Source organism: Conger conger, chromosome 15 (assembly GCF_963514075.1).
Source record: "Conger conger chromosome 15, fConCon1.1, whole genome shotgun sequence".
NCBI lineage: Eukaryota > Metazoa > Chordata > Actinopteri > Anguilliformes > Congridae > Conger > Conger conger.
The window spans coordinates 11,673,992-11,701,378 of NC_083774.1; the positions used below are offsets into that span (position 1 = coordinate 11,673,992).

General features: G+C 44.1%; 1 protein-coding gene across 1 annotated transcript; it reads left to right on the top strand.

Annotated features, from left to right (window-relative positions):
• Nucleotides 1-1,943: 1,943 nt before the first annotated feature.
• Nucleotides 1,944-27,387, top strand: chka (choline kinase alpha). Its single transcript, XM_061221955.1, has 12 exons — nt 1,944-2,426; nt 5,909-6,017; nt 10,171-10,212; nt 15,519-15,632; nt 16,703-16,836; nt 18,169-18,273; nt 19,989-20,047; nt 20,154-20,244; nt 22,307-22,415; nt 23,082-23,188; nt 24,195-24,276; nt 24,982-27,387. Exons 1-12 carry the CDS (start codon nt 2,191-2,193, stop codon nt 25,039-25,041), a joined length of 1,248 nt encoding a protein of 415 aa, XP_061077939.1. The 5' UTR covers nt 1,944-2,190; the 3' UTR covers nt 25,042-27,387.

Sequence of the window (27,387 nt, forward strand, 5' to 3'; positions counted from 1 at the left end):
GTCTGTGATTATTTTTGACCATTGCTTTGCAGATAGCTTGAACATCTTGCATCGATTCGTTTCGTCGTTATCAGTTGATCGTTTTTCTTTTTTCAGTTGTACCTGGCTATTTTAGTCTGCGTCAGCAGTCAAGCCCAGCTCAATGCCGGGTTCAGGTTTGTCATCCGGTGTGAAATGTATGATATCTGTCAGCCAGTGAACTAAAAATGTGCTCGTGGACGTTGTGATCTTGGTGAAAGTTTTCATGTGTTTTTTAGACATTAAGTAACTTGCCTGTGGGGACCATTTTGGATTGGCAGCTAACCCGGAAAGAAGAGGATGTCGCATGAGCTCATTTCGGCTAATCATTAGCCCTTTGTCCCAGGAGGTGGAGCCAAAAGGCGGTATCTTGGTTTGGTTTTATTTAGATTTATAACCTGGATTAAAACAGGATTTGAAAAAGATCGGGTGATGAATTTCGCCGCTGGTGTTTCCGGTCAATGGCGAAAGGTTTAACATTGATCACATTCGTAGACCATACGATTCTTTCTTGGTTGACTCGAGTGACGAGCTATCTGCTCGAACGTGACATTGCATCCGCCTTATTGGCAGAAAAACTGAGTGACCGGTTTTTCTGCCAATAAGGCAGAGTGCGCTTATCATCAGTAGAGCCTCAGGACAGCTACACTTGGATTCATTTAAAAGCATTTTTGAATTTCGAAACGAGTTCGATTCAGATAAGGCGATCTGTTGTTGGCAAGGCAGCACATAATGTATGGGCGGCTGTGACCTTTCCACGTAGCTACACAACAGCTATAGTTTCACGAAGGAAAACTTCCCAGGAGTTCCATGCAGACTTGCTGTAAATATATAGGCGAATTTCTGGTAGTAATGAATGTATGCGCAGAGGCCATGGCTCGTCCGGCGTGAGGTATTTTTCAGACTCACTCAGACCCCTAAAATGAGCGAATTGAGGTATACCGTTCATAAAAAGCATTCGGACTGAGAAATAAAGGCAACCACACAGAAAACACAACAGCATGCCATATTTAAACCTATCTAACAACATGCCGAAGAAAGATGACGTGTCTGGTACTTCATATCAGCATCTTCTGTACCATTGAAGTACCAATATATTTTTTTTAAGCTGAAGGATCTGAAACGTATGGTGTCACCATGTAAGAAGTCCACCTCAACCATCTTCACTAAATTGTAGCTCACAGTTATGTGCAATATGTGCCCGCTCAGTTGTGTGTGTTTTATTTTTTATTACAATACAATATAACGCCTGATTACAATGTTACATTATTTTGTTTATCTATTGAGCATTCAAAGGTGATGGATAGTGAGATGAATCATTGTATACTACTTGTCATTGTATTCTGTTTTGTGTTCGTCATTTAAAAGATGGCGGTTCATTTTAAAGGGCATGACCATTGTGATTGATTGTCACTTTAAACCTGTTTAATAGCCTGTGTGGTGTGGCCAGTGTTTATCACCTCAAAACCGCCTAGGTCCACAGGTAAAGCGTGTCACTTAACCATTTGCTTCACCAAAAATTCTGGCCAGCAGCCGCCACTGCTGAACTGTGGGAAGCACGTCGCCAGAAATGGCGTATTTACCATCGAAACCCTGCCTCACCCTTCAGAACAATGCAGACAAAACACAGTGGCCTGTACAGTTGGTCCATCTAATTTACAACGGAATCACACGTTTTAATATAGGCGAAAGTACACGGGGGAATTACGTAATACGAATGATAATCTCTACATTCGTACAATTCTGGCTTGATGGCCTTAATGCGCTCCCTGAATGCCTTTCTATCGGAGCCCGTTAGCCTATTTGGATTTCAGGGCTGAGCCCGCCCAGACCAATCAGACGCATGAAAAGGCGTGGTCAGGTGACGTGATACAAACCCTCTTCATTTCAGCAAATTGTGCCGCCTGGCACATACTTAACCTCATGCGGTCAGTGCATCATCAGTTTCGCAGTGCTGCGCAGAACCACGGCTACATTAAACGTGGTGCCTCTGAACTACCTCATTTTCAGGACGGAAGAGCGCGTACAAGATACAATCTTGTTGCCTATTACAGTTATTTTTCTGAAACAGGTGTTGCAAGTAATACGAATTTCGTTCAGCTCCTCAAAGGTAGCCTTTTTTGGTTTTCAGTTTAAATTGGGAAAGCAATTAGTGCCCTTTCAAAAGCAAAAATGAAAACCAAGTTCATAAACGGGGTATCATCTTCCCCTTCGATGTCCCTTGGCTTGCTGGTCTCCGAACACGAACTGCACGTCCAACCCGACACAGAACCAGAATGCAAAGATGTAGTTCGCCCCGAGGAACCAGACCAACAGACAAAACACAAGGCGTATTTGTGGTGCAAAGAATTTCTTCACGGTGTGTGGAAAACGTTGCATGAAGAGGATTTCCAAATCAGCATTATAAGGTATAGTGTGTGCACACGAGATATATTTATTTACTTGAAGATAAAAACACAATCGATTTATTTAACGTCATTGAAAACAAATTCAGACAAGTTCAATCTAAACTGCGTAGGCTGGCTAGGTTGCTATGGTACTATGGTGCCATTTGTCCTCCATGGCAAATAAAACGGTTTATCTGTCCTATCTGCGTTTGGAATATACCATTTGCATGTGTAGCTGTATGTAGGTGATCGTAGCAAAACGCTTAAGGTAAAATCATTTATTTTTTAACGCTGTACCGTAACCGTAAGCGGTTTGGATATTTTTTTTTTACGAATAGACTATTGCTGGGTGAAGCCTCTTTTAATTAGTCTACGGTGAATCCCCACCCACTGTGTGTGAAGTTGCACATCACTGACAGTCAACTTTACGTTGCGTAGTAGCATCCTGTCCAGAGGCGAACGACGTTGGAATGCATGGAATGGTTTCAGTGGTGGGTGGAAAGAAGATGCCGAGTTAATGCACGATGAGCAGACATCAACGATCGATGTTGAAAATGCCGTGAGCATATTTAATTCCCAAGTCATTTTCGACTTGTTCTGCCCCTAATTTAATCAATTAGTCAGTCAGTCAATCAAACTTTTATATACCACCTTTGTGTAGGATGGCAAGACAAAGTAAAAAAAATAAAATAAAAGATAGTACATAAAATGAGGAAATTGGTAGATCCGAGAGACCCGTGGATTAAGTGTAAATTAAAACAAAATGGATTACTTGGGGGAAAAAAATGGTCTTTGTCCTCGTCAGTGCCCGAGCACCAGAGGGAAGGGGCATACCTCAAGAGCACGTTCAAATCTCAACGTATAGTCAGCCGTTAGCCTATTGAGTGATTTCAACACCAATAAGGGAATCTTAAAGTCTATTTTACGGGCAACAAAAGGGTGAGGTGCGCTGTCCTGCTGGTCTGGGTCAGTATGTGTGCTGCTGCATTTTAAATGATGCAGTTTATCTAAAGCTTTCTTGGTTAGACCAAAAAGAGACCATTGTGGTAATCTTGTCTGCTAGCAATAAAAGTGTGCATTAGTGTCTTTATTACTTCTACGATGATACAATGCAGTTAAAAAAAAAAAAAAAAAAAAAAAATTCTAATGTGGGCTTCGAAATTGAAATCATGATCTAAAAGCACCCAGTATTACTGAGGCTTGATGTTTTGTGCCAGGGATTTTAAGTTTTATATCTCTCTCTGCCTTTGCTCCACGAATGAGAGCCTCTGTCTTATCTTTGTTCAATTGCAGGAAATTATGTGACATCCAGAGGTTAATATGATCTATGCACTGAACCAGTTGATCATTAGGGCTGATTGTTGGATGATGCAGAGATGTGCATTTTTTATATCTTCTGCATAGCTATGAAAATGAGTCCCATATTCGCTAATAATATTTCCCAGTGGCAGCATGTCAAGGCTGAACATTAACAGGTCCCAGAATGGAGCCTTGAGAGACCCCACATTTTATGCTATTTTTTTTAGCCAAGCAGTGGACACCGAAGCAGACAAAATAGTCTCCCAGACAAATTAGTCCTGAAAAAATTTAAAACCAAAAAGATTTGAGATTGGTCGAAAAATATTAGACTTAAGTATCAAGGTTGTATTCTGAAGAGGTTTTCCTATAGTAGTTTTCAGTGCCTGGGGTAACCAGTTAACAGTGAATGATTTACAGTCACCCACACTTCATTCCTGTGAGTCTAGGCAATTAAACATGGATTACAAGGTTTTGTTGTCTGTAAAGTGACAGGTCTTTCTCACATCATCCTTTATAAATGATAAATAAATGGTTGGCATTTATATAGCGCCTTTATCCAAAGCGCAGTACAATTGATGCTTCTCATTCACCCATTCATACACGCACTCGCACACCAACGGCGATTGGCTGCCATGCAAGGCGCCGACCAGCTCGTCAGGAGCATTTAGGGGTTAGAGGTGTCTTGCTCAGGGACACTTCGACACAGCCTGGGTGGGGGATCGAACCGGCAACCCTCCGACTGCCAGACGACTGCTCTTACTGCCTGAGCCATGCCCCCCCCCCCCAGAGATTTATAACATGCTTTATAACACAACCAACCTAATTTTGTCTCTGACAAATAGTGATAAAATACAGAAAAATACTTCACGTTCATCTTTGCTGCCAATATTCAGTCACAATTCAGCAAATTACAGCCAACGGAACTTTTTGAACATTGAAAACGAAAAGAAACCTGAATGTGTATGTGTGTGTCTGTGTGGCTGGCTCCTCTCCCCAGAAATTAGTCCGCTCGCACACGTTCCGAGTGTTGGTGTGCTTGGGTGTGGTCCCGAGAGCTGGATGCTGGGATAAACACTCTCTGCGGCCATTTTGGGTCACAATTTTTTTTGGAAGACATTTTAATTTTGCGGTATCCACAGGGTATGAATAGCCTTTTCAGTACTATTGTTCTTGAGCCGGTCATACAGTGGGAACATTGTGTGGCCCAGTGGACTTAAGGTGGGGTGGTCAAAATGGCTTTACTAAATAACTAACTGTATGAATGAATAAGTAAGTATATACACTCAGTGAGCACTTTATTTGGTACACCTGCACACCAGCTTGTTTATGCAAATATTTAATCAGCCAATCATGTGGCAATGACTATTTGCATAAAAGCGTGCACACGTGGCCAAGAGGTTCAGCTGTTTTTCAGACCAATTGTCAGAATGGGGAAGAAATGTGATTGAAGTGACTTTGACTGTGGAATGATTGTTGGTGCCAGACAGGGTTGATTGAGTATCTCAGAAACTGCTGATCTCCTGGGATTTTCGCAGAGAACTGTTTCTAGAGTTTGCAGAGAATGGTGCGAAAAACATCCAGTCAGCAGCAGTTCTGTGGGCAGAAAATTGTTATTTATGCGAGAGGTCAGAGGAGAAGGGCCAGACTGGTCCAACAGGAAGGGGACAGTATCCAAATTGCAACACATTGCAACATTGGTATGCAGAAGAGCACCTCTGAACACACAAGTGGATAGGCTACAGCAGCAGAAGACTTAATAAAAAAAAATAAGCCGAAAAAATACTTAATATAGTGCTGAGTGTATATTAAAATGTAAGCTCTTTACATCACTGTGGGTAAAAGTGTGTGTGTGTGTGCAGCCTGCAGGCTGCTTCTGCTATGTGCCTTGGACAATCACTTTTAAAATATATTTTATATATTTTATGGCAGGGATCATCAAATCATTGAACCCAAATCCAGTCCTGGTTTTCTTTTCTCCCGGGTAATTAACTGAACAATTAGTGCTGCCGATTGGCCAGCCTGTCTTCAGACCCGACTCCCAGGTAAAGGGAGGGTTGAAAACCAGAGATCAAAGAACTGCGGTTTTATGGTATTGCGGGGCAGGTTTTCGTTTGGGGGGGGGGAAAAAAGGGTATTTTAAATGTTGTGTTGTTTTCTGGGGCGTGTAACGTGATTAAACGTGTGTGTGTGTTTGCCTGTTACAGGGGAGGCCTGAGCAACATGCTCTTCCTCTGCGCCCTGCCTGACGACGCTCCCAGCGTGGGCGACGAGCCCAGGGAGGTGCTCCTGCGTCTGTACGGCGCCATCCTGCAGGTGCGTTCAGTCCCCTGCCCGCCAGCCGTCACGCCATTTTAAACCCTGCCTGTTGAATCCGGGTGACCCAAAAAATGCTTCTAGTGTCTAGCCAGCCTTCTACCTCATCTCAACCTTTGTCACAGATAAGGTTTGTCTCAGATAAGGACTTTTCAAAAGTCCTTGACATCCAGACATCTTGGATTGTAATATGCCCAGGTGCTAAGAGGATGTAGCCTCCTTAGCTTGCAGAGGAGTTTTGTGTTCTGTTGCCTCCTTAATCCCACAGGTCTTATCCTGCCCCTCTCGGCAGGAGCAAACCATTGGTTTATCTTTATCACCCCACCTATAATTGACTCTTGAAATTAGCAGGGAACCCAAAATCTGATGAATGGTTGGTATGTCAGGAGGTCTAATTAAAATCTAAAAGATGTTTCCACTGCTACCTGTGGACTTTTAATTCTATAATCTGTTTGTTTAACCCCCTCCCCCATTAGCAGTTTAAATGACAGGGTCCACCTTAGCTCAGGAAGTGCGGGTTAATAATTAATGTGTGACCCACAATCTCATTTTACGGAGGCAGGATTCCAGGAAGAGTTCCACGTCAGAACTTCCGCTTGTGACTCACGGTCATAAGCCACGATGATGTGTACCGGTCAGGGTGTCCAGTGGTGTCATTCTGTAAACCCTTTCTTACTCATACAAGCCTGTCTAACCAACTGTCCAGTACTGTCAGTTGCTGCCATTTTGTGTCATGTGGTACTGCCAAAAAAAAAAAAAACTCTTTAAGAGTGAGAGCCTGGGGGTTTCTGTAAGGGGACAAAGGAGTTCTGTGAAATGCATTCCTCCCTTTGAGAGCTGTGGTGAGGGAATTAACTTTCATTTCACCTCCTAATGGCTGTAGTGTCTCAGAACGCAGTGTGGAACACACTTTCTTAAATGGGGATGAAGCCCTTTAAAAAAAATTAATAAATAAAATTTAAAAAATCGCAGGAACCAGAAGTTGAGCAGAAGCTCAGGTTTTTGCGGTTAACTTTCTTTATTTTGAATTTCTTTGCTGGGAGGTCGCTGTGTGTTGTGCTGGCTCTACGCTTGCTGTTGCGTGTGTGCGTGCGTGTGTGCGTGTGTGCCTGCGTGTGCGTGCGTGTGTGCGTGTGCGTGCGTGCGTGTGCGTGCGTGTGGGCAGTGATGTTCCACCATGGATGTACTTGCGTGTGTTCTTTGCCGTAGGCCTTCCGAAAAAGGGGCGTGCCCATGAGCACTCTCGTTTCCATGTGATACGGCCGTACCATACACGGTATAGTATGAGATCTCTGCAGTCACAGCATTGCCTTCCAGTCTTTACCGCAGACACACACAGGCCCCTGCAGAAATCTTTGCTATTCCCTGACCCGTCAAGTGCTAACTTACAATAGCTATCCATTTCTTTCTTGTTGCTTAATATTCCGCCAATAACATGCACCTTTTGACGGTCTGTTTCCCATTTGATGTATACGCTATGAATTTATAGTAAACCGTTTTATCTGTTGGTAGTATTATCAACATTTCGCTGACTGCTTTTGGTTTATGAAAAAAGGGCATTTATTTTGATTATTGTCTACCCGCCAAGATGACCAGAAACATGGAAAACACAAAACGCAATGGGCACACCCCATTATAAACACCTGAGCTGTCCCACCCTGTCCGTTTCTTCCCAAATACCCCCACCCACCGACACCCATCTATTGTCACACTGTTTAGAGAGCAGCCAAGCTCTTTGGTGTTGGTTTAGTGCTGTGTGTTGTGATCGCACCGATCAGATCTCACCTCAAGCACTGTTTTGCTGAAATTTGAGGACCAAATTCCAGAGAGAAGAGGCTCAAAAATAGTAACATCCAGAAACCACATACAATTTAATTATTATTTTATTCATTTATTTTATGTGATACATACTGTATACAGCTCCATAGTGTTTGGAGCAGAGACATGCATGTTATGATTTGGCTCTGTACACCACAGTTTTATATTTGTAATCAAACGTGGTTAAAGTGCACATTGTCAGCTTTTATTTAGGGATATGTTTTCATACACTTCAGAATGTAGAAATGACACAAATTTCTAAACATAGCCCCGCCCCATGATGTTTATGTAAATTAAATTAGTTGTGTTTAGTACTTCGTTGCATATCCTTTGCATGCAATGACTGCTTGAAATCTGTGAGCCATAGATCCAGGCATGTACTGCAGCCATCTTCACCTATTTTTCTGTTCAGCATATGAAATGACCGACTTAGCCAGTCAAAAATCTTCCAGTTTTTGGCTTTGAAAAACTTTGTTTCTTTAGCAGTATGTTTGGGATCATTGTCTTGCTGTAGGATCAAGGGCCCTCCAATGAGTTTGGAGTTATTTGCTGGAAAGATGCTTCTGGACACTTCAGAATTCATTCTGCTGCTGCTATCAGCAGCTACGTCATCATGGAAGACAAGTGAGCCATTACCTGTGGCAGCCATACATTCTCAAACCACAACACCCCACCACCACCACTCTGTCACAATGTTACAAGTTAATTTTGGTCTCACCTGTCCACAATACCTTTTTTACAGAACTCAGAATTTTTTAGGTCTTAGGGAACCTGGCCATCTTGTTTTTTTTTGGCAAACTAGTGTAGCCTCTGTTATAATGTTTGTGGGCAGTAGTCACTGACACATCCACGTCTGCCTCCTGACGAGTGTTACTGATCTGTCAGACCGGTATTTGGACCTTTATCTTCATTTTGGTGAGAACTTGACATACCAGGCTCTTTGTAATTACTGAGCTCATAATGGCTTCCTTGACATTATTTCTTTCCCCTTCACTTTCATTAGCACAACTTGGGTCCTTATGTTGGCAAATGCCAATAAGACACTCCAAAGGCAATCAAAAGCATAGAATCAAGACTAGAAACTTAATGCCCTCTTTAATCTGCACTAAGGAAGCGGTTGAACGCACCAGGCTTATCAGAAAGACCTGTGAAGCCATTTGTCCAAAACATGGTGCCTTGAAATGGGGGGGGGGGGGGGGGGACTATGTATAAAACCTGCTGTCATTTCTACACAAAAAGCTGAGAATCTGCACTTTAACCACATTACTTACACACACACACACACACACACACACACACCTTTTATTATTAGCTTTTCTGTGTAGTCGTGACGTGGCGCAAAGGCACATGGTGTACTTCTCCAAGGTAACCACACCGGCGTTAATTCAGAGGTTTATTTATCTACAACGGATAATGGATTTCCATGCTGTATCCATAGTGATTAGTCTGTAATTAGGTCTAGACCAGACATTAGTAGTCGAATAAACGGAGCAGTACGTGGTCTTTGTAATTACCTCAATAAATTTGGTACAATAAATTTCTTGAGCTTGTCTACAGAGGAATTCTAAAAGTTCCTTTTAAATAACTTCATTACGGTTAATCATTTGTTTAGTGATGCAAACACAATCTGAAACGGTGTCTTCCGTTTTATCCTGGAAACCAATGATTGCACATTTTAGATGAAAACCATGACGCAACACCCGTGTCTTGACAACCGACACATTTTTGTACATTAGCAGTTACAAGTTCCTTACGTTTTGATCATTTATATGTGCAGAACATCAATGACGCTTTGATACTGTCAAGTTTAGAAGGGACCATTATAAATAAGCGTGTTATTAGAAAAAAGATTTCCCCCAATTTTAAATTTAAACAACCCAACCAAGATCTGCTGCAGATGAAAAGTATTCTTACTCTGTGACTCTCCTTGATTGTCCTCTAAGAATGTTTTAGTTGGGGGACCTCGCTCTCTCTCTTTCCTCTCTCTTGCTCTCTTTTGCTTCCCCCCTCTCTATATCTCTCTCTTGTTTTCTCTTGTTAGTGATGTATGAGGGTGGCGTGGTGTGCAAGGTGAAATCCAATGTTCTGACTGTTAGATTCCTGCTCTCCCTCTCTCTCCTGCTCTGTCTCCTTAGTGATGTATGAGGGTGGCGTGGTGTGCAAGGTGAAATCCAATATTCTGACTGTTAGTTTCCTCCTCTCCCTCTCTCCTGCTCTATCCCTGTCTCCTGCTCTCTCTCTCCTCTCCTCTGTTAGTGATGTATGAGGGTGGTGTGGTGTGCAAGGTGAAATCCAATGTTCTGACTGTTAGTTTCCTGCTCTCTTCTGTTGATAGATGTCCTGTAACAAAGGAGGGGCCAAAGAAAATAACACTGAAGTAAGTAATGAATGGGAAGGGGGCCTTTCTGTTTTAATGTCTTTTTTTGTAAATCTCCAACTTTCTCCCCAATTTGGAATACCCAATCACACATCGCACACATCCTTACTGTCGTTGTGGAGTTGGGGGAGCCCAGACAAGCACTTGCCCTCGTCTGAAGTTTGTGATGTCATCCGCCACTTCTTATCACACCAGTCTGCACAGACATGAGTCGGAGGAAGACCGGCAGACCTGTTGCCGCGGTCACGGAATGTGTAATAAGACACTGGGACCCCAGCCGACTGAAACTCTCCCATCCCTGGGTGACGTTTTAAGACTATGAATTTTCACCTTGCTCTGGGCCTTTTGACCAGCCTTGAATCTTTGTCATCCATTTCAAATGGTATGATCTTCTGCTTTTGGTGGTCTTCAGCAATTATCCTCAGGCAATGTAGAGGACAGTTTTTAAATTACTATATCCAAGCAAAAAGAAATCCACAAACTGTAGTCACATCATCATATGCAAATTTATTCAACTTTTTAAATTATTTTCAAGCTCTTGGGAAGATGGAGGGGCTAAATTTGCGTACTTCAGTTGCATCGTTGACTGACTGAACCAAATTCAGGGTTTGGCCAGGACCTTGAAGGAAGTCTGTGGAATGTTCTAGTCTGGGTGGTGGCCACTGCACATTCCTTTTGGGGCAGTGACACTTCTTACCTCTGGCCTACCAACTTCACCTCAGATCACCGCGCTGGTGTGTGTATTTATAGAGCTCTGGAATATCAGTATGTGTGGGGCAGGGGTAGGTAAAATATCTCCTGATCAGCTGTTCTTCATGATGAACAGCCGTCTTGTGTTGCCGATGTTCGTTGGTATCGGGAACAGTGGAAAATCACCAACTTTTTATCCTCAATTGTAGTTACTCATTCACTCAATGACTGTCAGTGGACATTGTTCTTGTACCCAAAGAAATGACATACCAGCTTACACTAATGAAAAATTAACATGCCTTCTGAGTGTCTTGCCTGTTGAATGATTACATGAACAACAACAGTGAAATTTGTGCATTCGCCCAGCGGAAACCCAGATCTAGTACATGACATTTGGACATATTAACTGTTCTTGCAGTAGCAGCTGTAGTATTGGTATGGCCTTATTCAGGCTAGTAGCACAGTGGCCCTACTTGGCAGCGCACCCACAGTCCTTCTGGTTGCAAAGACATTTTTGAATTGATTAATCAGAATTGCTGGGTTTTCACTGGAAATGACCGGGATGTACCATAAATGACTGCATGACCTTTTTTTTTTTTTTTTTTTTTTTTTGCGAATCATCATCCTTGCTGTTTTTCTTATGTTACTGTTCTGCTTTCTAAGAATAATGTTATGTTAGACAAACCGATCTGTCTTCTCCAGACTATTAGTGCTGTTACCTCTGTGTTCCCAGCCCTCCCTGTTTGAGAAGGTAGGAGCTTCTTGGAATGACATCAAAAGCCTCTTGGTATCAAACGGAAGTCAGTTAGTTATCTCCCTACAGATGCACAGCAGTCTGTTGTGGCAGGTGGAGAGAGAAACCAGCTGCCTTCGTGATTTAGTGAAACGAAGGCTTGAGAAAGTAGCTGGAGTCTGCTACAATAACTTTTAGCCCCTGCGCAAAAAAATTGGTTGAGAAAATAACTCGCTATCTATGTTCTTTGCCTAAACCTTTGAAAATGCACTTTTCTAAATCGCTCTAGATACTGATTAGATATGAAATGTAGGCTATGTGTAATATTTACCTTTACTAGCACGGACTCATTTCCCTTTTTATATTTTCCATTTTTATTTATCTATTTATTTACTCTGCATGAGAGGCCTGACTAGATTTTTAAAATAGTTTCATTGACCGGATTGTCTGTCTCTAGATGCCATATGAGATGCACTGTCCACACGCCAGTCTTTCTTTCCCACTCATTACTTCTTTTCTGAGTCCGGACAGCACAGACAAAAGAGTCTCCATTTTCTGCCGAGTAATTTTCTCTCCCTTTTGCGTGAACAAGCCCCGCTTTCTCTGCACGACGGCCGGATACACGGCGGTATCCCTGCGTCGGTAGACAGCGAACGCGTAGAGAGACCGGGGGGTTTTAGGAACAGGTCCAGGGGGATTAGCCCGTTTCCCGTCTGCTGCGTGGTGGAAGAATCCTCCGCAGTGCTGTGGAAAAACCACAGAGCAGCTGCGTTCCTGTGGTCACGTGATCTCAGTCCGGGAAGACGCCGGCTCGCCAAGGGCACCTGCAGGTGGCGTCAAGCGTTACCGTGGGAACACACCTGCCTCTGACTGTGTGCTACATTTTTTAGATAATCTTTTTTGTACTCTATTATGCTATTTGGTTCTGTATTTGTTATCATCAATGTTTATTCCTCCTTAACAAGGCTGTGTTGCTGTGTTCCCCGTCTCTTTCAGGCTTATCTATGTTATTTATGGCTTTGTTCCAGGTTTCTAAGGATGAGATTAGGGGCTAACATGGTTTTTACGATCGTCGGTTGTGCAGTCTTTTTTGTGTGCATGTGTTTTGGCATGGCTAAGAGTGGCTTAATTAAAGTTTTCAGATCTGCATGTTAACATTACTGAATGAGTGGATGTCATTACTGTTGATTAGACTAAGCAGGGGACAATCCTCCTGGAGCATTGCGGGGTTAAGGGTCCTGCTCAAGGGCCCAACAGCTGTGTGGATCTTATTGTGGCTTCACTGGGACTTGAACCGCCAACGTTCTGGGTCTCAGTCATGTACCTTTGCCGCTAGGCTACAGGCTGTCCCTCTTGAATGCAGTATGGATTTTTAGTGTAGAAGGGGAAGTGGCTTTTCCTTAAACGCTAGCATTAGCATTAGCACACCACTGCCATCACTGCAGCTGACTTCTGCTCCTGCTGAACCCCGTGATCTCATTTTTGAGATTGCGTAAGGGGTGAGGCCCAGTTGGCGAAATCCCAGTCCCATCAAGGGACAGTGATTTGGATGCAGGATACTGGCGGCTTTCCCTGGGAACAGCATGAGAAGGACAGCGCGTATCGTTCTCCCAGGGGGTTGTGGGCAGTAATCACGCCACTCAAACGGTCACGGACTCCTACAATCATAACGAGAGTCTTACCACACTGTTGGAGAGGACTGTTCCAGACCTGGGGCATATACGTCATTGTTTCGGGCTGAAATACTTGTTTTAATGCTTTACTGAGCTTGTCTGGTGTATTGAAACCATAGAAACTCTGGTGGTTGGAACATGGTGGTGCTGTGGTTTATTAATTATTTATTGAGGTTATTTAACCAGGAAGCCTCTTCAGACGTTTTATCTCTTTTATAAATGAGACCTGGCCAAGACTGCAGCAACAATAAATTAATAAAACGTAATTGTGATTACAATTAAAATAACAAAGAAATACAATACAAAAAAGTTAGGGCATACGTTACAATTACAATACACTATTTTGCACCGGGAGAGGCAGCCTTGTCTATTAAAAGCATTTTCAGTCTTCAAATCCCAAACTGAGGGCATTGATTTGGGCAGAGGTGCTGGGCTTTCGGGGGAGGGGTGATATTACATTACATTACATGCAATTTGGCTGACGCTTTTATCCAAAGCGACTTACAGTTGATTAGACTAAGAAGGAGGCAATCCTCCTGGAGCATTGCTCAAGGGCCCAGTGGCTGCGCGGATCTTATTGTGGCTGCACCGGGGATTGAACCACTGACCTTGCGTGTCCCAGTCATGTACCTTAACCACTACATTACAGGCACTACAATATTACCCTGTGTGGGGTAGTGGGGGGGCAGGGTATTGGTGGTCAGTGACACACAGATAGTCTACAGAGTGGATAGGGATTTGAATAACCTCTCCTTACATTTGCACACCTGTGACAGCGTCCTTGTGGAAGGGCCCGGACTATGTAAGCAAATGTCCTTTTAACATTTACATTACATTAATGGCATTTGGCAGACGCTCTTATCCCGAGCAACATACAACAAAGTGCATACTCATAACCAGGGATAAATGCACTGAAAGACAATTTGAACTGCTAACAGTACAACCAAGATAAGGACTAGGGCCTATTTGATCATTTCATTTATTTATTTATTTATTTATTTATTAATACCGCGCCACACAAATGTATGAAAACAGCTCACCTAGCCAAGCAAACTAGCGAAGGTATCATGTAACACCCTTATCAGCGGTGTTTAGAAAAAGCGCCAGAGCGCTTCAGACTCTTTCTACTTCCTATGGCTCCAGGAATTGTGTTTGGAATGCGTTTGGTGCGTTCACACAAGAAAAACTTGAAACCCTAACCAGCTCGGGGAAGAGGTGAACAGGAATTTCCATAACTGTTGCTCTGTCCGGTCTTCCCAGAAGCCCCCCATCACAGGAAGCGAGGTTCATAATGTCAGGAAACGTTCTTTTTTATCTTGACTTCCTCCACGGACAGTAGTTTCTTGGCCTCAAAAAAGCAAAAATTAAAAACACCTGGTTTGCTTTATATTTGCGGCCGTGTTCATCTTGTTGCTGATTTGAACTTCTAACCCACCCCCCTTATCGAAAAAAAGAAAGAAATCCAATGTCAATTTAGTTTAAGCTGCCACAAAGCGTGACTCTGGTTCTTGGCAGGCCGAGCTGCTTGCAGTACAATTGCTGGGCCTGTTCCTGTTGTTCCTGTGGACGGATTCATACCCAAGTTTCTGCTTTTGCCCCCCCCCCAAAAAAAAGCCCCACTGTTCCCACAAGCCATTCAACCTCAGGGTCTCAGGTTTTTTTGCTTTGGTATCGGGTGATTTGGTGCGGATTAGTACAGGAGAATATATTGAGCATATTTGACCAATTTTATGGCAGAGATGTTTTTTACATGCTGTAAATGTCTATACACAAATGACAACATTGCAATTTTCACTTCCTGTTTTCAGTTACCACCTGACTAGGGTCATAAAAAAGCACCTGACAACCGTTACTTAGATGTGAAAGCTGTTACATTACATTATTGTGGCTACACTGGGATTAGAACCACCAACCTTGCATGTCCCAGTCATTTACCTTAACCACTACACTACAGGCCGCCCCTGTTGTCCTGCACAACCCTGTTTCCAGTGAGATAGAGTTGGTAGACTATCTCATAGTTGCAGAATTTGCAGTTGGTAGAGCATTGCACTAACAATGCAGAGGTTGTGTGTCTGATCCCAGGGGACTACACGCACAGTACATTCATACGTTGTATGCCGCTGTGGATAAATTCATCTGAAGTTGATCTGAAGCTGATGGAGTTTGTGTGCAGTTTTGCTCATGAGGCAGTGTGTGTGTGTGTTTTGCAGGGTGCGGAGGCCATGGTTCTGGAGAGCGTGATGTTTGCGATCCTGGCAGAGCGGGAGCTGGGCCCCAAACTCTATGGCATCTTCCCCCAGGGACGGCTGGAGCAATACGTCCCTGTGAGTCACCTGCGTGAGCGTGAGCGTGTGCGTGATGGTGTGTGTGTGAGTCTGTGTATGTGTGTGTGAGCGAGATGGTGTGTGTGTGTGTGTGTGTGTGTGTGTGTGTGTGTGTGTGTGTGTGTGTGTGTGTGTGTGTGTGTGTGTGTGTGAGAGAGAGAGAGATGTTGTTTGTGTGTATGTGTTTGTGAGCAAGATGGTGTGTGTGTGAGAGTGAGAGAGACGTGTGTGTGTATGTGTGTGAGCGAGAGAAAGAGAGATTGTTTGTGTGAGAGATATGGTGTGTTGTGTTGGTGTGTGTCTGAGAGATGGTATGTGTTTGTATGTGTGTCCTACCAAGACATTGTCTGCTCTCTTGTTTATCGGGGCTAAAAATAGCCATCAGCACTGGTTACATAACCAGCTCCGCCTCGGCCACTTTCTGCTGTAATTCACTCATTCAGTGAGCATTAAAGGCTTCCCGCGCCATTCCCAGTGGTCGATATGTGCCGAGTAGCTTAAAGCGCTTTCATGCGTAATGCTGATCTGATCATTTCACATGGTGAAAATATATTGTCCACGTGTCGCGTTGTATGTTCCACGTGTAATGGGACATGGCCGTTTGAAAGGTCATGTGCTTCAGCATACGTTCCTCTTCCCCCAGCTGAAAAATTCCTGAATTATGTATTTATTAAATCGGCGTTCCTGCTGGAAGTACCAGTTAAAAATGGATCATCGGAATAGCAGCTTCAGATTACACACAATTATTTTCTTGCCAGATTTTTATTGTTGCTTGGTCACCACTTTTGTGAATAGCAGCTTAAGTGGTCCCAAAGGTGGCCAGTGATCTGTCTTGATTGAAAAGGGGGATCATCCTGGATGATGTTTGTCAGTGAGAGTTGGGGACAGGCAGCCAGGTTGGAAATCTGGTCCCAACCTGCAGCAGTTTCTAGGATTAGCAGGTCAGAAATATTTCCACCCCACCCCCGTGCTTGTTTACGAACTGCCTTCTAACTGAATGGAATGCGAGTTCCCTGGCAAGGAGATGCTCTGACCTTTGACCCTCTCGCCCTCCCTAATTGCCTCTACAGAGCAGAAGACTGGACACGAGTGAACTGGGCATTCCAGGCACGTCCGCTGAAATCGCACAGAAGATGGCCAGATTCCACGGGATGAGAATGCCGTTCAACAAAGAACCAAAATGGCTGTTTGGCACCATGGACAAGTGAGTTCCCCTGCTTTGCCTTGTGTTTTGTGAAACCGTGACATGGTGAATGAGCTGAGTAAAGAACCTGAATGGTCAGCTATCATCGGCCATTTGTACGCAAAGCGATTTGGGATGACGCTGCATTTTCTTGACACTGCAGCCACAGAGACGAGGTTTGTTTTCAGACATAATCATGGGACTTCATTTTGTGGAAATTACGTAAAACGTGTCAGACGGTGGGGGCAAACAACGAGTGACGAATTTGGAGTATGGTTACTAAGATAATGTTGCATTTATGACCGTTCACAGTTCATAGCTGGCGTCTATCGAGTGGAGGAGCTAATTATCTTATCATAGTGATGGAGAGTTTGGACCCCTGGTTAGCTTGATCGATCGTCTGAACTGCATGACCCAGTGAGCAGCAGTATTATACAAGCCGCTGAGAAACTGCTGACACAACGTGTGGGATGGCTTTTGAAAACATATGTTAAAAAAAGTATTGTGTTGGAGAGTGAAAGATAAACTCTTTTACTGATTGTGTGTGAAAATGCAGGGCGGCCTGTAGCGTAGTGGTTAAGGTGAATGACTGGGACACACAAGGTCGGTGATTCTAATCCTGGTGTAGCCACAATATCTGCAAGGCCCTTAGCCCTGCATTGCCAAATGCAAATGTAAAAAAAAATGCAGGATCTCTGTACCCTGTGACCTCTTCTCTGTGAGTTTGTTGTTCACTCTCAGTTCTGCTTCTTTACCAGTTCAGGGGATGAATAGGAATTCTTCCATCTCTTGGCTTTAATGCGTGTTCAATCACTGCTGCTGATATTTTGGTGTACTAGTTGGGCTAACCTTATTGAGGCAATTAAGTGAGTCAGTTGAGTGATAAACATTCATTAACTTGAGTGAGAAAGACTTGACAAAAAAAAAAACATTAATGTGGCCTGTGCTTTGTAGTTAATAATAACAATTTGTTATTTAGTTGACGCTTTTATCAAAAGCGACCTAAGCAGGGGACAATCCCCCTTGGAGCAATGTGGGGTTAAGGGCTTTGCTCAAGGGCCCAACAGCTGTGCGGATCGTATCCTGGCTACACCAGGGCTTGAACCAACTACCTTCTGGCTTCCAGGCTCCCTTAGCCACTCGGCTACAGGCTGCCCTGGGCTGGTTTGGCATGTTTCATGACATTAGCTCCGTCCTCAAGATAGTCCTGGGATGCAGTATCAATCCATGGGAGGCACCTGTGCATTGGTCTCTCGACGGTTGTTGCTACGTGTGTTACTAAGATAATGTAGGTGTGCCGCACTTCCATGGTGTGTTGACCCCCCTCTCCTCCCCCCTCCCCTTGCTCCTCAGGTACCTGAACCAGGTGCTGAAGCTCACCTTCAGTCGGGAGTCTCAGGTGCGGCAATTCGCCCGGCTCATGGCCTTCAATCTTCCCCAGGAGATGGAGACCCTCAGGTAGGGCCCCCCCCCCCCCCCCCCCCCCGCAAAACATGGTGACACAAATGAGCCGCCACAGGCTTACGCAACTGTCACATGACGCCGTTTCTATGGATACGTACGAGCTCCCACTCAACAGAACAGGCTTTTGTGTTCCAGTCGTGTTCTCCCTACTCAAGTGGCAATTTAGCGTTCTGGAAAACTGGGAGAGCGAACCATATAGAAATGTTGTGCTGTTAACTCTTAAAATGGGTTAAAGTGATTATTCATTTTAAGCTTGTTAGCCGCCCAAGTGGTTTTAGGTTATTTCTTGTAAAGGTTGTTGAGTTTTCAAGTTTTTTGGCCAAGTTCCTTCACACTATTTTTACAGAAACCTTTACATATACAAGAAGTTATGCTCCTGCAATGTGTTTCTCACAAACTTCTTCATTACTGTAAATAATAACAGACATTGGTTAAAAGCAATCCTTCTGTGGTCTCTTAAATGAAACAACAAAAAAACTACTCACCAGCTTTATTTACGTTACATTAATACATTACATGGCATTTAGCAGACGTACAACGAAGTGCAGATCAAACACAAATACAAGTGCGAAGAGGACCTGAGAGGACAATACAGTTCCAAGTCCTAGTGTAAACATACAGATAATCAGAACCCTTGAAGAATACAATCAACTTCCAAACTAGCATACCACAGTTGGCAGCTAGAATACCCTGAGTCCAACAATACAATAGCTAATACAAAAAAAACAACAATATCTATACAAGTAACAATATCTATACATAAGTGCCATTACAGTCTATTTAGCTATGTTTCCCTATCAAATATATGTGCAAACATACAAATTCATTATGTAAATATACATTCTGTAGCCCCTTGGGTTTTAAGATTGGAGAGTAAATATCCAGTGGGCTTCCTTTGGAAATGGATGATGGTCAACAGACTTCAAAGATGTGGTAGTTTTTGAGAGTTTGACATTTCTTTTTTAAAAAAGCAGAACCAAGTGTTTAGTACTCAGTATATTTGTCATCCTCAAGCAGGGAGAAAGTTTGGCTTTTAACATGTGATCATTGTGCATAGAGAATTTGAAGAAACTGTCACAACAATCCCAGTTGCAGTTCTCTTTACACCTTTCAGTCCCAAGAGTGCCATATGGCACTGTCGACGTTATACCTTTTCAACCAATCAAAATGACTGCTATACTATTGTTTTGAGCCCCAATTGTATTCGACCCAATAGACGAAGCCTTAAGGTTTGTTTTGTATTTTGCTCATTCTCAACCAAAGCCAAAAGCCCTCAGGATTTAGGTGGGGCCACTTCTTATTTGGCACATGTTGCATTTTTGCAGCATTGAAAAGAGAACACTGTCACCAAGCAGCAGAAACTTGGATGATCTGTTGACAAAAAAAGGAAGTATACTGGATAGTTCCTCACCGCTCCGATCTCCAAATACCAAGGCTGACAAACTATATTTAAACGCTGACATGTACTTTTATATATTGACTTGAATTGACACATATACTCGTATATAGATCCAAAGTGACTTACAGTTGATTAGACTAAGCAGGGGTGTTGAGTCACAGTTTGTTGAGTGTGAGGTCACGGTGTGTTGACTGAGGTCACGGTGTGTTGAGTATGAGGTGACAGTGTGTTGACTGTGAGGTCACGGTGTGTTGAGTGTGAGGTCACAGTGCGTCGTCTTGAGCAGCCATACCCTCATTATTCTCTGCAGGTCGCTGCTGGACTCTACCCCCTCCCCTGTGGTCTTCTGCCACAATGACTGCCAGGAAGGTGAGCCTCTCCCCTGTTCGGGTTTCATCTTCTGTTTTTATCTCTCTGAAGAGAGCAGTAGGTCAGAAAGTCATCATCATCCTCCCTGTCGACTCCTCCCCTCCAGGAAACATTCTGCTCCTGAACGGGCGGGAGAACGCGGATGACGGACACAGGCTCATGCTCATTGACTTCGAGTACAGCAGCTACAACTACAGGTGTGTACAGATGCGGTCACTGTAATGAAGACAATGGGAAGAAATAAGAGTAGGGTTAAAAATGTGCATTAAGATTGTGAGGTTTGGGGGCCGCGGTGCCGCACAGCCAAAGTAACGGACCTTGATGCAGACATCAGTTCGTTGCAGTTGCACACTGAGCTGCCAAAAGCTGAGTTTGGCCGGCTCTCATGGAACGGCATAATTGGCTCGCTGCTCCGAGGGAGGGACTCAGCAGAGATTAGTAGGGATCGCTGCGTGCATGCACCCCGGTGCGCCTCGGAATTAGTCGCAGGCTGTGAGACGAGACGGCTTGAAGGCGGCGTGTTGTTCTCCCTCTGGGCCGCTGAAGGGAGGGGGTTGTAAGCGTTGTACCCCCAGCTAACACTAATTGGATTAGATAGGGTACAATTGGCTACCAAATTGGGAGAAAAGGGGAAAAATTTGAAAAAATTATTTTGAAAGAACAAAACAAAGATTGTGACATTTGAATGATCCCATGTTTTAAAATCCTATCCAAATGAAAAAACATTGCAATGCATTAAGGTGATTTTCAAATGTCCAAAAAAAAAGCAATATTTGCAGCAATAACCATTCTGTATGCTTACTATGCAATGGGTGAACAGATCCACAAAGAATACTCAGGTCATCTGAGGGCTGTATCTTTATGTTCCACCTGACTTTGGACTTTATTTAGTTAAATACCATTCTGTATGCGTACTAGGCAATGGGTGAACAGATCCACAAAGAATACTCAGGTCATCTGCGGGCGGTATCTTAATGCTCCACTTGACTTACGCTCATCTGCTGTGCATTTTCAGTCCTACAAAACACTTCGGTTACAATGACGTTACAGTGGGTCATCATATACGTGTCATCGGACTTGTGTTTAACAGATAGCCATTGTCCCAAAATTGGCATTTGGCCCCTTTTATTCGTCATTACTGCGAATTTATGATTCGGGTGACAACATTATCACGTTGCATTAAATTTTTTTAATTTCAGTTAAAATAAACCCAAATAATCTTTCACATTGTAATCATGATATTCTATGCATGTTTGTTTGAGTCCCTGTGTGTGTAGCAGACAGGAAGGTGTATGTGTGTTGCACCTGCCTGTGTAGGCACATTACCATCTAACGTTGCACCGTTAAAATAGCAGTGAGACTGTGATATGACTTAAGACCAGGTTTCAGTTGGTCAAAATGGCAAAACAATAGCAACACACCGACGGTGATTGCTGACAGTCATTTGCTATTTTAGAAGCGTTGCCGCTGGACCGTAAAATGACAACAGCGTCCGTCAGTCCCAGATAGAGCCCTAAATCTCACTGTGGCTTAAGCTCAGAGGATTCATTGGTTCAAAATGTGAAATATTTACACCCTTCCGCTAAAGCAGGGGGGCTGCAGGTTGAGGAATGCCTTTGACGTCCTGCCAAATAGTGAAAGGTTTTGACACTCAGCCAAGGCTTACACGCGGAACATTCTCCTTCCCTGACCTCCCAAATTCCCCGCCGGAGTCCTGCGACCACCCCACTGCACGTGCACACACACAGGATGGGGAGAAGGGAGGGGGGTGTCATGTTTCACAAGAACTGCCCGCAGGAACTGAAGTAAAATATATCCAGCTCCAGACTGAGTGAGAGTGAGAGAGAGGGGGAAATCGGGAGAGAGAAACGGATAGTGAGAGGAAGTTAGGGAGAGAGAGAGAGACAGATGGAGAGGGACTGATGGAAGGAAAGGGACAGAGAGAGATACAGGCAGCCCTCTAGGCTGGTTACCCTGACAGCAGTTTGGCTTGCTGGCCTGGTTGCCAGGATACTGTTTTCTCTCTCAACTCCCTTGACTGGAACTGGGGGGGGGTTTCCACAGCAGCACTAACTCAGTGAGTGTGACCCCTCTCCACAAACCAGCCAACTCCCTCCCTACACCCGCAACAGCCAGCTGCCCCCTCACCAAAGTGGCCGAACCAGCCAGAACCCCCCCACCCCCTGCCCGACCTGTGGGTCCATCTCAGTGTGCTGGCCGAGGAAAAGACCTGTTCACACCCCCTCTCTGTGTTCCCAGGGGCTTCGACATCGGGAACCACTTCTGCGAATGGATGTATGACTACACCCACGAGACCTTCCCCTTCTTCAAGGCCAGCCCTGAGAACTACCCCACCAAAGCGCAGCAGGTACAGAATTCACTTTTATTTGTACAGTGATTTTCACAGCAGACCGTCCCAAAGGCGCTTTACAGAGTAACAGAAGGGAAGAAAAATGGCATATCAGCCCAAAGCCCCAAAATAGCATACACGGTAAACAATCCTTAGTAGGAGAAAAACCCTCAAACAGTGGTGAGAGAACAGTGGGAGAGGAACCTGGCTATAGGAGGATGCCTGTCCTCTGCTGACCTATAGGTTAAAATAGTTCAGGTATTAAACTAGCAGGTAATTTAGACAGTCCACAAGGATGGACTGCAGTATGCAGTGCAGTTTCACCCCACCGAAGTACAGCAAGTAGAACATAACTGTTATTTCGTTATTTAGCAGACAATTTTATCAAAAGCGGCTTCCAATGGATTAGACTAAGCAGGGGCCGATCCCCCCCTGGAGCAATGTGGGGTTAGGGGCCTTGCTCAGGGGCCCAACAGCTCCAGGTCCCAGTCAAACACATTAGCCACGAGGCTATAGGCTGCCCCCATATCATAACACAAAGACATTCCTATTTTCCCCCCAGTAGAAGGTGGACCTTCGTTTAGATAAAGAACTAGAATGTGAGACCCCCTGGCTGAAGGGGGCTGGAGAGAGAGGCTCTAGATGACCGTCTCACCGTCTCTCTGCTCTCTCTGCCCCTCTCAGCTGCACTTCATCAGCAGTTACCTGGCCGAGTACGACGGCGGGTTCCAGATCCTGAGCGAGGGGGACCAGGTGAAGCTGAAGGAGCAGATTCTGCTGGAGGTGAACAGGTGAGCAGCACTCTCCCCTACGCCTGTGAGTGTGTGAGTGTGTGAGTGTGTGTGTGAGTGTGTGTGTGAGTGTGTGTGTGAGTGTGTGTGTGAGTGTGTGTGTGAGTGTGTGTGTGAGTGTGTGTGTGAGTGTGTGTGTGAGTGTGTGTGTGAGTGTGTGTGTGAGTGTGTGAGTGAGTGTGTGAGTGAGTGAGTGTGTGAGTGAGTGAGTGAGTGAGTGAGTGAGTGAGTGAGTGAGTGAGTGAGTGAGTGAGTGAGTGAGTGAGTGAGTGAGTGAGTGAGTGAGTGAGTGAGTGAGTGAGTGAGTGAGTGAGTGAGTGAGTGAGTGAGTGAGTGAGTGAGTGAGTGAGTGAGTGAGTGAGTGAGTGAGTGAGTGAGTGAGTGAGTGAGTGAGTTCCTTCATACGTGTAGCCCTGCTTCGTTGCTGAGCAGCCTGTAAGTTGCTGCTGAATTATTCAGATGTAAATGATTGCTTTGCTGTTTCTGTCCGACCTTCATTACATCACTAGTGCCCCCCCCCCCTGCGGAGCAGTGCAGGCCTCATGAGGCTATGTACTGTTGTGAAACTCAGGAATCCGGAATTAGCCTCCCCATTATTTCACAATCTTGCGACAGGCACTTTTACAGTTTGTTTGGGGGCCAGAAAAGGGATGCTCCTACTGCACGACTTGTCCTGGTGTACTGTTGTATTTTGGGAAAGTGCGTTTTTATTTTCAGGACAGTTATCATAACTTTGCAAACCCATGCAGTGAAGTAGTGACTAGAATAGAACCACAGGCAACTGCAACCGATGTTCTGCAGTTCTGCTTCCATATGGAGGTGTAATCTGTCACCATCAGTTGAAATACTTTAGCTTTATATACTAGCTTTTCAGAACAGTTTGAAGGACTTTCATGAAAAGTATCACCAATTGCACTGGTACTGATATAAAATTGTCATAAGACCCACCCCTCATATCAGTCAAAAAGCAGTGTGTGTGTGACTAAATGCGCTTTTAATTTGGCAGGTTTGCCCTGGCTTCACACTTCTTCTGGGGTCTGTGGTCCATCGTTCAGGCACGGATATCCGCCATTGAGTTTGGGTACATGGTGAGTTTCTCTGTATGCGGCCATTTTGTTTTTAGACACATTCACCCAAGCACCACAAAACTGTCATGACTGGAGCATAGTGTATTTCTATTATCAATGACGATTAGAGGACCTGGGCAGGGAAGTTTTGCTGATACTCTTACGGTAATATTAAAACCTCTGTGCCAGGTCGATGTTTGCTCTCTCCGATGTCAGCTCGGCCTGTACGCAAATATTTGTGGTGTCAGGTTGACGAGGCAACTGAAGAGAGAATGTGTAACTGTGTAAATTTGTACGGTTTGCTCACTCTACTTTGGCCTTAAATCCAAAGGTTTATTTAGCTGTCCTTTTCACCACCACCCCCGATAATGCTGTTGAAGCGTTTTAGACTTTATTTTGCTGACCAGAATCTCTTGTGCAGTGTGAATGCCTGTAAGTCATGGGTATGAAAAGGGTATAAAGTGTTCTTAAAAAAAAAAAAAAAAAAAAAAAAAAAAAAAGGCAGGGATGCTGACACAGGAGCGGGGGTGGTGACACTCAGTTCAGACAGCTAGAATGCATTTCAGTTCCTGAACTGTAATGTACTTGAACAGAAACACTTTTTGAAATCAATATATTGAATTTCAGTATTTCATAGATTTACTTGAACTGAAACAGATTCACCCAGCCCCCCCCCCCCCGGCTCTGAAACTGACCCCCCCTGCGTCTGCCCCCCCCCCCCTGCAGGAGTATGCGGCCGCGCGGTTCGAGGCGTACTTCGCGCAGAAGAGGAGTCTCAGGGTGTGAGCGCGCGGAAGGCCAGGGGAGAAGGGGCCACGCGGATCGGACGGCGAGACTGGCCTCTCGTTGCGGAGACGTTTCGGGAGGGCTGGGGAGGGGAGCCTGGGTCCTTTCAGGTGGGGGGGGAAGCCCCTGCTTTTGGGGAAGGTGCACAGGACCGACGTCAGACTGAACCCTCCAGCGGGACAGTGTCCTCTCCACCTGCTGTGCAGTGCTTGTGTGTGTGTTTACAGACCGCTCCACTCCGCTCTCCCACGCAGCCAGCTCCTCACTGTGTGGCGGGATGCTTGGGGTTGTTTTAATTTCACATTTTTGGGTTTTTTGTGGGTTTTTTTTTTTTTTTTTTTTTTTTTCTCCTTAAAGGTCCTTCAAGGTCACAAAAAAGAAAAGGGGTTAACTCGTATGTTCTCTCGGTTTTTGGATCACTACTATACAGCACATGGGTCTGTGGAGGGAGTCTTGTTTTATACTTTTAAGTATGGAATGTATCTTCCGGTGGACTGCGAACACTATTGCGCCCTCCACGGAAACCCTGTGTTATCTTCCGACTGCGCTGATGGTGCCCTGCATCACTGCTGCCCTGCTCAAAGCTTAACTGTGTCATTCGATCTGACGCTCGCAGTCCAAAGTGTAGGCCGTCTATTGGAACAGGTCCAAACGCATCCCCCCGCATGAATCGGCTGCCACATCCACTCACGGTTGTAGACTATAATTTCATTCATCAAGTGACCAGTCTCAGCGCTAAAAATGGCTGAGGGATATATTACAGTATTTTTAGATCGTCTTGCAGTTTATGAACATCTTGATCGCATGAATGGCCTGGCCTATCTGGCTCACTGGTTGGGTGGCACTGTTGTCAGAGAATTCCATTTTGTTTGGTGTGGAAATTCCTAGCCTTTTTCAGCCAGGTTATGACTTGGCGTTCCCACTCCTGTGGCTCCTGTATAACTGTCACATTGATACCAATGTTGTTTAAATGCAATGCATGACCCTCCTGGAAGTCTAGAATATTCCTGTTTTCACATTCATACAAGCTGTCGACTACTGCTATCATGTAAAGAGCCAGCAATTGTGCCTCATACTGTGAAATGTTTTTATTTTTATTTTTACATTTTGTGTGAAATGAGGAGGCTTAGAAAGCCGTAAGCGTTTAAATTTCAAGGTGTGGGTTGAAGTCCCATCAACTGTCAACAGGTCCAGTAGATATTGTAATCATCCCTGAAAAGACGTATGGGAGCATAGTTAAATCCACCCACCATACAGGGCCCATAGGCCCATAGGAGGAGTGGAGGGTTTAGGTACAACCAGTATTTGTGCAGTGGGCAGAATATATCAATGCTCAGCTGGAAATGGGACCACTGTATCCTGAAAATGTGAGTGGGGTGAGGAGAGTACTTTATAAAACCCTCTCATTTTTCATTTGTTTTTCATTTCATTTTTTTTTTTTAAGCATACCTTGGAGTGTACTGTAGTTACAATTTTTTTTAAATCATTTGTATTGGTATAATTTTAGTTTTGATTGTTATATTTGTTGTGCAGATGTCTTACTGTGAATTTCTCTTCTTGTGACGGTGTACTCATTTCAGTTGGGAGTCTTCTTCTCTGAAATGTCGTATTATGAATGGCACCTTCTAAACCAGTTACTTTTTGTTTTTTACAAGGTTCTAGTTTCTTGACAGAATAAGCTGTATTAATTTCCTGAAGTGGAAACTAGCAAAAAGCATCTTTTTCTTAATAAGAAATGGTTTCTCTGTTCTTGTTTGATATAATATGTGGTATTAATTACCATGAATGATTTGTTTTCTTGGCTCATATTCACTGTTTGTCACAGTTGGAGTCAATTTTCCTTAAATTTCTCTTCAGTTATTGCCTAAATTCCACACGGACTCAACATGCAATTTCCATTTTATTGAAATTCAGTTGCAATTGTAATTCCAGTTGCTATTCCCTAACAAAGAAAAACCTTATTTCTTCATGAATATAGCACTAACTTTGGCAAGACATGAACAATCATCGTAATCTAATTATATGTATATAATTTACGTATAAAACATTAGTGGCCAGATTACATAAATGTAATAGAATTTGACTTTGGGATTTCTGAGAAATTTCAACCGGACCTGCATTTTGAATTGATCCCCTGCTTTACTCTTTTGTGACCCCAGTAAGGTTTTGATGCTGCAAACTGTAAAAACTATTATTGGATGTCAACACTGTTTAGCTGCTCCTGTGTAGATGAAGAATGTCAGCGGATAGGTTGGTGAACCTACTGCTACGATGTTTGCAGCTTATTTACTGCACCCTGTGATGCTTTCTGCGAGTTCTGCAATAAAAATATACAAATAAAAATAA

What these genes read in the sequence shown, in the direction of transcription:
- chka (XM_061221955.1), top strand. Translation starts at nt 2,191, where the DNA reads ATGAAAACCAAGTTCATAAACGGGGTATCATCTTCCCCTTCGATGTCC. An exon ending in TACAGCAGCTACAACTACAG is followed by an intron (nt 20,245 to 22,306) that starts GTGTGTACAGAT and finishes CTGTGTTCCCAG; the next exon opens with GGGCTTCGACATCGGGAACC. An exon ending in ATTCTGCTGGAGGTGAACAG is followed by an intron (nt 23,189 to 24,194) that starts GTGAGCAGCACT and finishes TTAATTTGGCAG; the next exon opens with GTTTGCCCTGGCTTCACACT.